The 12,923-nt window shown below is 35.6% G+C and overlaps 1 protein-coding gene across 7 annotated transcripts in view; it reads left to right on the top strand.

Annotated features, from left to right (window-relative positions):
• Window positions 1-12,923, top strand: part of LOC124845083 (AP-1 complex subunit gamma-2-like) — a 52,695-nt gene that overhangs the window by 15,488 nt on the left and 24,284 nt on the right. For all 7 annotated transcript variants that reach the window (XR_015783529.1, XR_015783528.1, XR_015783530.1 and 4 more), the window contains exons 4-11: window positions 1,330-1,503; window positions 2,393-2,572; window positions 4,952-5,106; window positions 8,368-8,458; window positions 8,563-8,726; window positions 9,213-9,267; window positions 9,654-9,776; window positions 9,869-9,964. Coding sequence is in view for 4 of the 7 variants with exons in the window: in XM_088104154.1 (XP_087960280.1) it covers window positions 1,330-1,503; window positions 2,393-2,572; window positions 4,952-5,106; window positions 8,368-8,458; window positions 8,563-8,726; window positions 9,213-9,267; window positions 9,654-9,776; window positions 9,869-9,964 (1,038 nt within the window). In the remaining 3 variants the exon portion in view is untranslated. The remainder of the gene's footprint in view (window positions 1-1,329; window positions 1,504-2,392; window positions 2,573-4,951; window positions 5,107-8,367; window positions 8,459-8,562; window positions 8,727-9,212; window positions 9,268-9,653; window positions 9,777-9,868; window positions 9,965-12,923) is intronic.

The following is a 12,923-nucleotide window of genomic DNA, read 5'->3' as shown; positions in this document are numbered from 1 at the left end:
AAAAAGTTTAGCAACAAATTAAAGTTTATTTTCAATGCTATAAAACATAAATGAACATATTAAATTATTATTTCAATGTCATAACATAAATAAATATATTAAATTATATTCAAGAAAAGGACTAAAGAATTGTTTATATATATGTATGTGTGTATATAACATTAGAACTATTTTGTCATTTCTGTTGAATATAGTGAAAACTATGTATGAGATTAATCTCCCTTATGTTGAATATGCACATAGGGTCCTTTATTTATAATAGAAGAAATATGGGTTAAGTCCAAAATACAAATACAAATAAGAAATGATAACAAACTAACTAAAGATAAAAGATAAAGATAATATATTTAACAATTTCATTAGTCATTTTATGACGACTCACAGATTGGAGTATAATCCTTTTTCCCTTCCTTGAATCTACTTTGAATGGTTTTTTGTTCTTGTCTCCTTCCTTGCACAAAATAATTATAAATTTGGGGCTTCAAAGGGTAAATCTGCTTGAGGATCCCTAAATAATGGAAAAATTGCAATGCACCCAAGGAATATTTTGTTTGATAAGTACAAATTTCAAATATATTTTATTTTTAGGGACTAGTTTTTAATGTACATCAACTATGATGTTTTATGTTGGAATGACTAACTAAGGACTATGGAGTATAATATATTCTTTCAAAGTGTTGTATTAAATGATAACACTTACCATATATATATATATGGTGCCCTGTCCTACACCTTTCTGACATTACAAAGATAATTTTCAATGTATCACAACCCATCTACTGAGGACAGGAGAACATAAAATAACCTAAGTTTGGTGATACCTGGGGAAGAAAGTCAACAAAGGCTCTAATGAGAGAAGTGGGAGATAGTCCAATTTAAAGCGGCAGTGGAAGTCATTGAGAAACTTTAAGAGAAACCATTGCTAAATTCCTGTTCAGTGATTTCACAAAATTTTAGTTTTCTTGTAGAGCACAATAGCATCAATTAATTCATGTAGCTGACCACAACTTTTGAGAGCTTGGTTGTTGGTATATATTTATGTCTTATCTTATAAAACCAAAGGTAGTTTCAGAGTTATGAGATCATGGCATCTTAGTTGGTTTTGGACATCAATGTTTTCCCCATTCAAGTGCAAACTTTGTTCAATGTGTTTTTGGATGTTTCTACTACTACTACTATTGTTATTCTAAGTAGAAATCTGCCTCCCATTTACTTAATAATGCTACCTATGTTGTAATTTAATGTGGAGTTCTTGAGTTATAGGCAACACCTTTTCCATTTAACTTTTTATTGTTCAGTTTGATAAGCTGTATACTCATTGTTATATAGGCAGCATTGTGCTCTGCAAGAATCATAAAGAAAGTTCCAGACTTGGCCGAAAATTTTGTTGGTCCTGCTACTGGCTTACTAAGGGAGAAACATCATGGAGTTTTGATCACTGGGGTTCAGCTTTGTACAGATTTGTGCAAAATTAGTTCAGAAGCTCTTGAACATGTTAGAAAGGTGCTTTTCAATCTTTCTTATAATTATTTCTCTTTAGCTAGTGTGTTTTCATCCACCTACTAATGTAGTAATTTTATCCACTATAACTTATCACAACAAAATCATTCTGTACTGCAGTATCTATATGGATACACTAATTTGCAATCTTGTTGGTCCCAGATAGTTAAACACAATATATTTTTTATTTTACTTATTGGTAGTTGTTACAAAAATTTTAAGGTCTGTTTAGTTTGAGAAAATGTTTTGTTTTCACTTTTAATCGTTGTAGTTAGTCTGTAATAAAGTGAATACCCAAATTTATCCTGGAAAGATTAGTGCAGTGACTGCTAAATCCCTACTTAAAATTTGTCTATAAATGGATCCTTCAAAGATTCATTTGTTTGCATGTAAATGGGCCCTTAAAAATTAATCTACTCCATGTAAGTCTTAAAAATTCCTTAAAAATTGCCATCAGTCTAATCTTTCTTAAGTGCAACCTAATCCAATTGCTTACCAGAGGGGGCTACATACAGTGGGGCTGACCAAAAGGAAAAGCTGAGTGAATTGTTATATAATGGTGCCAGTAGGATGTCAGTTATATTTAGGTAGTTGTGATTCCATATCGACTATAAATATGTGCCTAGTCCAATAAAAAAGTAGATGTGGGCTAAGTTTGTGCTTGTAAGGCTTAGACAATCGTGATCTTACAAGTTAGTTTTTTGCGGTTGAGTTAGGCCCTAAGCTCAAATTCTATGAATTATTTATTTATGTAAAGCCATGCAAACTAGACTCATATGGACAACTTTACATTATGTTTCATCTTAGGGTGTTTTATTTGTACACTTCTCTGCAAATTTATTTGGCCGAGGTCAAATTTTGTATTCAAATACAATTTGAAAATTTGTTGTAGAAATGCACGGATGGTTTGGTCAGAGTTCTAAAGGATTTAGCAAATAATCCTTATTCACCAGAGTATGATGTTGCTGGTTTCACGGACCCTTTTCTGCATATCAGATTGCTTAGACTGTTGCGAGTATTGGGTGAAGGTGATCCGGATGCTAGTGATTCTATGAATGACATACTTGCCCAGGTCAGTGTTCAATGTCGATTTTATGGTTTTATATTGTCTTTCTACTGCAGAATGATTGAAAAGGTCATTTCTATGTTGTTCTGTTAATAACCTTGTTGAAAATTGTATATGCCGTTTGAATATTTTTTCGACTTTTATTCAATTGAATAAAAGCAAATTATTTTACCTTACGTGGCAAGACAAACTAATGCAGGTGTGTTAATAAAGGATTGCAGGAAACTTTGTTTTTCTTGTTTTTCTTTTACCTTTTAAATTGAAACATAAATTTTACTGGAGAAAAAAGAGGGAAAGTATAATTTGGATAATAACCAGATATTTGTGAAGTTTGAAAAAACTAGATTGAACAAGGAACAAGAGAAATTCAGAATGCCTAGTGTTTCTACGGATCAAAGTCTTATTTTAGCATTGTTTGGTTTTATACTTAATTCTCATATCTAGTAGCATCTAACAACTTGTAGTAGAACATTTAATATCCTACTAACAACATATGACCTAACCTTAACCATATGTGTCAATTGCATTTTATATCAAAACCATCTCATATTTTCTCATAATTTCATTTGGTTTTGTAAAACTGATTATACTTTTTAAGATCAGTTTATGTGATTGGTCATAAGCCAAAAGCGGTTTTTAAGTAAATGAACTTCCAATTTTGTCCTTTAAAATGGTTTTATGCTTTAATAGTTGGTTTTGGCTTTTCAAAAAGCGTTGATTTTTTAATCATATTTTAAGATGTAATTATTTAAGAGTTCAATAATCTTAACATTAAATGTGGCTAGGGAAAATCTTGATTAATAGAAAGCTACAGAAACTGATGTGCTATTTATAATAATTCCATGATTTCTCCCTCAACAATATAAAAGCACATTTTAGGGAAGCTATAAAACAGTAGGCCATATAGTTAGTTTAGATCCATGTAATAAGTTCTAAAAGCATATTTTAAGGAATCAAGTAATTGAAAATAGACTTAAATATGCTATTAATCCCTTAAACTATGACATTTTTTAGTCCTCCGATTTTTCTTTTGCACTCTAGTCCTCCAAATTTTTGAAATCTGGTTGGAGGGGGGTTGGTTGTAGTTGTTTGTCTTGTCTACACAATTACACTTATTAATAATTGTCGGAGGTCACACGTAGACTAGAGATAAAGCCAATTCACAATATAAAATTGAGCACAAATCTCACATTATAAGCTGGTTTTGTTAGGTTGAGTTAGACTTAAAGTTCACTTTTTAACATGGTATCATAGTCATGGGTTAGAACCTATCTTAGTGAAATTTGTTATTTGTTGGGTCTATTGTTCCACAAGCTATCAGACCACACATTAATGTCTAGTCCCATTAACGAGATGTATATGCCTCGTCATGAGCAGGGTATGATGAAAGTCTCACATCAACTAGAGATAAGGCTAATTCACAATATATAAGTGACTTCAAAACAAATCTTACAAGATGATTTTGTGAGGTTGAGTTAGACTTAAAGTCCACTTTTTAGCAATAATGAAAAAGGGACAAAAATAAACTCAATAACTATTAATGGGAATTACTTTCATAAATATTTCCGTATTTAGTATAATCAAACCATATAATATCTTCCTATCTAATATAAACAAATCATATCATATTTCCCAATTTAATGCAACCAAATCATATAACTAACATGGTAGTTTTTGTCCCTATTTATTAACTCCATTACAAAGGTTGATGATGTGGCACCCTATGTGTTTTTTTGTATTACAAAGGTTTATGATGTGGCAACCTATGTGTTTTTTTGTTGTGGTTTTTGTGAAACAAAATGATTTAGAGTGCAATTTTTCTAAAAATACTGTTTTTTGTTGGTTTAAACATGCTAGAATAATACAAACAATAAACATGAAATCTATGCTATAATAATACAAACAATAAACATATAAATCCCTTATAATTGATCCAGAATGTTAGATATTGTTAGTTACAATATTATATATTTGGGCTTAGCCCATATTTTTTTTATTATTGTTCATTATAAATATATTAACCTATGTGTATTTTCTACATAAGAGGAATTAATCCTTTACCTAGTGTTCACTACTTTAACATATAACTTGAAATCCCGAAACCTGAATTCAATCCCTATTCCCATTTCTGCCATGGCTTCTAAGCACGAGTTAGGCATGTTTGCTTGGAATGCATAAGATTGAAGTGAAAGAGGGAACTAACAGCAAAAAATGGGATTTTGGTTGTGCTTTGACATTGGAGCAAATCTCCCCTTTCCTGTCACTCAAGCCAAATACGTTGTTTATGACACTTCGCCTCATCACATTCACCATTGCTTATTACAACCAACCAAGTCTTTTTTCTTTTAATTTATGGTCATTTGTTTAACTTGATATTTCTTTTAGGTGGCTACTAAGATCGAGTCAAATAAAACCATTGGCAATGCCATCTTATATGAGTGCGTTCAAACAATAATGAGCATTCAAGATAGTGGTGGCTTACGGGTTCTTGCCATCAATATTCTAGGAAAGTTCTTGTCGCACCGAGACAACAATATCAGGTTTGTTTCTATGTAAGCTTTTTCTGTAAAAGTTGTAAATAAATTAATCATAATTGTACAACATCATGTTTTTATTTTAATTAAGGCTATTAATTGTAACTAATATATGTGCCCGCCTCTTGTATCTTCTTTGTATTTGATACACTTATATATATACATGATCCTCTGATAGACATATAGAGAGAGATTATTTTTGTCTCTTCATCATATATCTCAACACATTATCTAGTAGAGCCTAAATTAGACGTGTGCCTTCCTAGTGGACCCACTGTTCATTGCGGTAAAATTTTTCCACAAATTGTGTTTCATTCCGATTCTGGCCTCTTTTATTAGTGCTTATGCCATTGTCGCTGCCCCGATGATACCATCGATGGGATCTCCTCTGAAATTTGATCACCAATCCAATAAAGCATTGATGCTCCCTCATTCATGTTAGTGTGTCCTTCTAGATAGTTCACTAGCCACTACCCATGGTGTCATGTCTGACATCCTTTGGGGCCACAATCAGTGGTGCTGGCCTTAGTCTATTGTCTTCTTTCGCAATTTGGTCTTGTTTCTATGATTGGAAGTTGTTGGAAGTCCCACGTTGACTAGATATAAGGTTAATTTAGAGTATATATGTGAATGCAGACCTCACATTACAAACTGGTTTTTGTGGGGTTGAGTTAGACATAAAGTCTACTTCTTAACACACTATCAGAGTCATGTGTTAAAGCCTATCCTAGTGAGATTTGTGTTTGTTAGGCATATCATTATCATTCCACCCGCTATTAGGCTACTATCGGACACCCATTAATGTCTAGTCTCACATTTAGAGTATATATGTGGGTGCAGACCTCACCTTACGAGCCGATTTTGTGTGGTTGAGTTAGGTTTAAAGTCCCTTTCTTAACAGAAGCCAATTGAGGTTTCTCACCAATTGAAGTAGACTTAAAGTCTACTTCTTAAAATAGTATCAAAACCATGGGTTAAAGCCTCTCCTAGTGAGATTTGTGTTTGTTAGGCATATCATTCCACCCGTTGTCGGGCTGTTATCTGACATCCATTAATGTCTAGTCTCACATTTAGAGTATATATGTGGGTGCATACCTCCCCTTACAAGCCGATTTTGTGGGGTCGAGTTAGGCTTAAAGTCTCATTCTTAACCGAAGACAATTGAGGTTTCTCACCAACTACGAAGTTATTTTTCTCTCACCAATGCGTAATGGCTTCTTCTAGTGGTTCTTGGTTTAATTCTTCCATTTTTTTACTAATTACATCAACGTTCCCCCATCCATTGACAAGTTAGACTTGTGACACTCGCTAGTTCCTTTGATTGTGCCATCTCTTTTGATAAAGATTCTATTTTTTAATGGATCAAAGTTTGGGATGAATGATTGATTGACACGAGATGTGACTTTCATGGCCTTTACCATCTTTGAATCTCTTCTCATGCTACCTCGGTTGTAGATTCCACTTCTCTCACCCATGCTTAGTTGGGTCGCCCTACTCTCGTCAAGCTGCAACAACTTGTTCTGGTAGAATATTGAGAGTACTGTTAGAAGTTCTTAGAAGATTCTAGAGTTCTTTCAGAAATCAATACTTTAGGGTTAAATTTCTTTATATATAGAGGCTGATGTATTGTGTTAAATTAATCAATTGAATAAAACCTTCTCTCATTTAGATTAACCCTTTTCAAGTCTAAATGGAAACTCTCTAAAGAAGGTTATGATTTTCTTCTCGTTGCAATTTCCTATTGTAGGTGCTCTTTATTGTGCTACTGTAACTTGTCCTACAATCAGTTATGTGTGAACAAAGTGTCTCAGTTTATGACTCAACCTCTTGAACCTCACTAGATTTCTTTAAAATGTATTCTTTAATATCTTAATGGGACTAATTTACATGTTCTTCATCTTACTCCTATGACCTCTACCTCTCGTTTTCCCCTACAAGCTTTTTGGATGCAGTTTGGGCTACTGATCCTGATGATCACATGTCCATATCTGTGCTTTCATTTTTCTTGGATCAAATCTCATTTCTTGGTGGTTTAAGAAACAAGCTGTTGGGCAAGGTCTAGTACAGAAGTGGAGTATCATAGGCTTGTTAAAGCAATAACTGAAATTCTATGGATTCAAACTCTCCTTAAAGAACTTGGCATATCACATGGTCCTCCTGCCCTCTACTGTGATAATCAAAGTGGCTTGAGCTTGAGCTCTTAATGTTGTAATTTGAGATACTATCTTTAGAATCTTCCTAATTAGAGGAAATAGATATATAATCTTTTATTTTATTTTACTTTCCTAGTTTCCCTATTTCCCTTTATTTTACTTTCCTAGTTTCCCTATTTCCCTTTTTAGGAGAATTAGATTATTACAAATAGAGAGTATTTGAATGTATTTTTTATGATTGAGAATAATAAATCAGTCTTATTTTCAACTCTTAAATTTGTTCTTCATGCCAGATCCAATCATATGGAAATTGATCTTATCTTTGTTTTTGAAAATGTTCTTTCCAAGTGTCCGTGTTCAATATATTTCAGCCCACTGAGGTTCTTTCCAAACCTCTCTCCTATGCCTTTTCTGTTTATACGGGCAAACTCAATGTGGTGGCCCTTCCTGTTAATCTTCACCCACCTTGGGTTTGTGGGGGGAATTATTGGTGTTGTAGTAAGTTTGATATATTTTTTGTTATAGGAGTTTTATCAACTATTTTTTAAAACTTTGTTTCTTTTCTTTCTCTATATAAAGAGAACCCTTGTTTTTTCATTAGATAGAAATAATCAATACAAATTTGTCTTTTCTTCTCTCTCTCTCTCTCCTCCCCAAACTCTAATATCAATAAATAATGTCATGAACTGATCTGAGGAGGACACCAACTTTGGTGGTGTGTGCATGTTGAAGAAAGGAGGGCTGAAAGGGTTGAATAAAGGCTCACAGTGGTCGTGTGAATAGTGTTGCGAAGGGAAAAGGAAACCTAGCTCTATGATACCATAAAGGATTTCTCTGCTGTTGTGAATTGTGTGTTTAATTACAAAAGTAAATCCATTAATTATAATCATTTAAAGTATAGTATAAGGAAACCTAATAATGACTAATCATGGGGAATATATCTAATTATTACCTATACATATTTTCCAACTTAATGGTATTAATGGTATTCATTGATTCTCTAGGCTTTATATTTATTCCCTCCATTATTCTTTGAAGAACTTTGTAATTTTTTGCTTTTTCTTGTTGTATTCATTATTGAAGTGAATTAGAATCTTCAAACTTATCCCTTCAGATACGTGGGATTAAACATGTTGATGAAGGTTGTCACTGCGGATGTTCAGGCAGTGCAGAGGCATCGAGCAACAATTCTGGAATGTATAAAGGTATTTATTAATTGAGCATATTTTTCACCCTATTTCTTATTTAATGGTGAAATTTAGCTTTCTTTTGCAATATGATATGGTAGTGAATTGACTTTCTGGTTTAGGATTCTGATGTTTCAATTCGGAGAAGAGCCCTTGAACTTGTTTGTATTCTGGTGAATGAAACTAATGTGAAGGCCTTAACAAAGGAGCTAGTAGACTATCTGGAAGTCAGTGATCCAGATTTCAGGGTAGACCTTACTGAAAAAATTTGTTCAATAGTTTCAAAGTGAGTCATATAGGTTCACAATGGTATTCCTTCTTGAGTGAACTTGTATTATTTTTATCATTTGTATTCTTTGTGTGCTTTTTTGTGGGTTAGCAAGCTAGAGTTGCCTGTGTATTATAATTAGGTGTTTTAATATTTATTTGTTGTCATGAAATTATTTTTTGCCACATTCATGACATATCATTATTTTAAGATGGTTTGTTTTGTGGAGCAGGTTTTATCATTGTTAATTATTGATTATTATTAGAAACATCATAAACTTTTTTTCTGGGTAACACTAACTGTATTAAGCATCTCATCAGACCTTGCAGTTTTTGTGCAGTTTTATCCTTTTCCTTTCTTTTTTCTAAAAAAGAGCAATGTGCCAGATTTCACATAGGCATCATATATATTGGCCTTCCTCAGTTTAGAAGTTTTAACTAGAGTCATTTGCCCCACATCTGTAAAAGTATTTGGTTTATTAGTATGTACTTATTTGTTCTTCAGGTATTCCTCAGAGAAGATCTGGTACATTGATCAGATGCTCAAGGTTCTGTCTGAGGTATGAATATAAGAAACAAACTTTTGCGGTGAATTAACATCTCCTTGTGGAAAAAATTCATCTATTCTAGTTTATTATGGTATTAATTAGTATTTTTTTTTTCTTTAGGATGGTTCAGTTTTTTTCTTATCGCTAATTAGCATGCTGCAATCAATGGGAAAATGATTGCTGTGACAGCTTGTTATGTATTTTGTCACATGGTTTTTTTAACATTTAATGTTTGCACAAGGACAATTATGGACTACTGATTTCATGTATTTGAACAACTACATAAATTTGATGTATTGTGTTGTGATTTCTATTTTGATACTTGTAGTGTTCCTATTAAGTCATTTTATTCAGTTACACATCGAATGCAAATTGTGATCTTTATGCTATACTAGTAGGCTGGGAACTATGTGAAAGATGAAGTATGGCATGCCTTAATTGTTGTGATAAGTAATGCTTCTGAACTTCATGGATATACAGTAAGAGCATTATACAAGGCATTTCAGAGGTCAGCTGAACAGGTGCTCTTTTCTGCTTTCACAAACTCTGTTTATGCTTTTGATTTTCTTTTACTGCAATTGATTTAATTTCATTGTTTAATATCTTTCATCAGGAAACTCTTGTTCGCGTTGCAGTGTGGTGCATTGGAGAGTATGGTGAATTCTTAATCAACAATGATGGAATGCTTGATGTAGAAGATCCCATGAGGGTGAGTAAATGGTTTCTTCTTGAAATGTTGTACATAATATTTAACTTGAATGGTGAGAGGGAATAAAGGAATATTTTATTAATTACAATCATGCTAATTACATTCGAAACTCCTCTATTTGTAACAAGCATGTTCTCTAAAAAAGCAAATAAAATCTGCTTGAATGAATGTGTAGATGCTTACTGAGGATATCTCAAGTTCCTCCTTATAGGCTTTCATACAAGAAATTGAAAAAAAAATCATGAAACAGAGACTTAACAAAGAGAACCTGTTTGACAAAAGAACAAAAGAGTTGAATCTACAGCCAAGTGAGACATCACACCACTTAGAATGTGCTCAGGAGGTTTCGATGACCCTATTTATCTTTGGAGGCTAGTGGGCTTCTGTTAGGTTACTTTGTTCAAGTAACCTGATCTACATTCTCTTCTCACCTCAACACTCAAACAACAGTAATGAAAGTAAAATGTATATGTATTATTGATTCTGTAAAGTATAGAAAAATACAAGTATGCACCCCAAGGAAGCCAACCTTCCTCCAATGGAAAAGATGTCCAGTCTATAACCCAAAGGAATATCACATGATCCCCTCCTCAACCTATTCTGTTTTTATTTATACTCTCTCTTTACTAACTAACTAACCTCTTTTCCCGCCTTTAATTCCCTCCTCTTTTATTCCTCCTCTCGTATACCTATAACTTCTTAACAGCTTCACCAGAGCAAGGCGCATGGTGTACATTTGTCAATATTTGATAGGATACTAGGTGATAGGATAGAAGGCAGGGGAGATGAACGATAAGAGGCAGGGGAGCTGAACGGTAGGAGGCAAATGGAAGCAAGCCGAACGGTGGAAGGCGGTGCAGAGCTGAAGCCGAACGGTAGAAGGCAGGAGGAAGCAAGCCGAACGGTGGAAGGTGGTGAAGAGTTGGAGCTGAACGGTAGGATACAAGGGGAAGCAAGCCAAGCGGAAGGCAGTAAAGAGCTAGAGTCGATCGGTTGAAGAGTGACTATCCTAACTAGGACAACAGTTAGGATGGGCGGGAAATAATTATAGTAAATAAGGCCATATCTTAGGGAAATATTCAGTATAAGTTAATTATAGTAAATAGAAATATATCCTAAGAAAATATTCAGTATAAGTTAATTATAGTAAATAGAATTATATCCAAGGGAAATATTCAGTATAAGTTAATTATAGTAAATAGAATTATATTCTAGGAAAATATTTAATATAAATAAAGCTAGATGCTATTGTTTATGGCGTGCTTTTGATTATTGAGTTTTGTTGACAGCTGTGAGGGAGGTTATCCTCCCAGACTAGGGAGGTTATGCTCTCAGTTATCTTTGTTTACTTTTTGTTTATTCAGATATTACCATCAATAAAAGAGATTCATTCGTTCATTGTCTTTTCTACCTATTGTGATCGTGATTAATTATGTCTTCGACTCAGATACGTAACAATTGGTCCGACCTGCTGGATGTGGTTGAGAGGAGTGAACGACGTCATGGAGGGAAGAATGCATGCAGTCGAACGGAGAATGAATGCAGTCGAAGGGCAACTACAGAGCATGGGGCTGAAGCTGGAGGACGTGGAGCTATCCATGGGGACGTTGGAGGCGACAATGCAAAAAAATTTACAAGAACTGATGAGGATGATGGGGGCCGAGACCGATCACTAGATGGTAACTTGTATGGAAGCCAGGGGTCTGTCAACGGGAAAAGAAGGGACCAACGGGATGAAGATGAAGGCGAGAAAGAGAGTGGTGCGCAAGAGCAACCAAATTGGAGGAAAGGGGTAGAGTTACCCACGTTTGAGGGGAGTGATCTGTTAAATTGGATCAATAGGGCTGATAAATTTTTTGAATTGCAAGAAGTGTCCGAGGAAGAAAAGGTGCACCTAGCCTACATCAGCATGGAGGGAAGTGTCGGATACTGGTTAAGATTTTGGAGGGAGCAGACCAATGACCGCTCATGGGCGGGTCTGAAGGAGGCGATAGTGATACGGTTTGGAGGAAGAAACTAGGGGTCAATCTTCGAAAGGCTGGCAGCTAGCAAGCAATCGGGATCCGTGGAAGAGTACATCCAAGATTTTGAAGTCTTGGTGGGACAGACGAAGGGAGTGCCCAAGGAATAGTTTATGGGGTACTTCATGGCAGGGTTACAGGAGGGGATTCGTAACTGTGTACGATTGCTTGATCCACAGAAGCTGATGACCGCCATGAGAATGGCAAGGGACGTGGAGGAGATTCATGGTGGCGCAAAGACTGGAGCCGGAGGTATGAGCAAGAATCAGTCCTGGGGGAAACCGAGCGGTACAGTAGCGAGGATAGAGACCGGTCGGCATAACCAAAGCAGAGCGGAAGCTGCAAGGGAGAACCGATCGGGAGTCACCGAGCAGTCCAAAGCCAATCACTATAACCCAGGCCGATCGGGAGTCGCCGAGAGTGTGGGGTCAGTACTGAAGGAGGGTAGTGATAATAATGGGAGAAACACTAGGAATATGCCTTATTCAGAAGCCCTAAAACGGAGAGAGGAAGGAAGGTGTATCAGGTGTGTGGAACCGTTCGGTCCTAGTCACCACTGCTCGGGCAGGAGTTTGAAAGTCGTGATATTGGCGGAGGACGAGGAGGAATTACCACCACTCAAACCTCCAGACCTGAATTGAACAAGAGCCATGAGATCAAGCTCCTCAGTTCCAACCCTGGGGACAAGGTTGTTCTGCAGCGGGGTGTAATGATAGGATACTGGGTGATAGAATAGAAGGCAGGGGAGCCGAACGGTAGGAGGCAGGGGAGCCGAATGGTAGGAGGCAGGGAGCCAAACGATGGAAAGCGGTGCAGAGCTAGAGTCGAACGGTAGAAGGCAGGGGGAAGCAAGCCGAACGGTGGAAGGTGGTGAAGAGTTGGAGCCGAACAGTAGGATACTGGGGGAAGCAAGCCGAACGGAAGGCGGCAAAGAGCTA

Source organism: Vigna umbellata, chromosome 1 (assembly GCF_029865625.1).
Source record: "Vigna umbellata cultivar VRB3 chromosome 1, Vumbellata_1.0, whole genome shotgun sequence".
NCBI lineage: Eukaryota > Viridiplantae > Streptophyta > Magnoliopsida > Fabales > Fabaceae > Vigna > Vigna umbellata.
The sequence above is the reverse complement of the archived record's forward strand: the minus strand, read 5'-3'. Positions and strand labels throughout refer to the sequence as shown.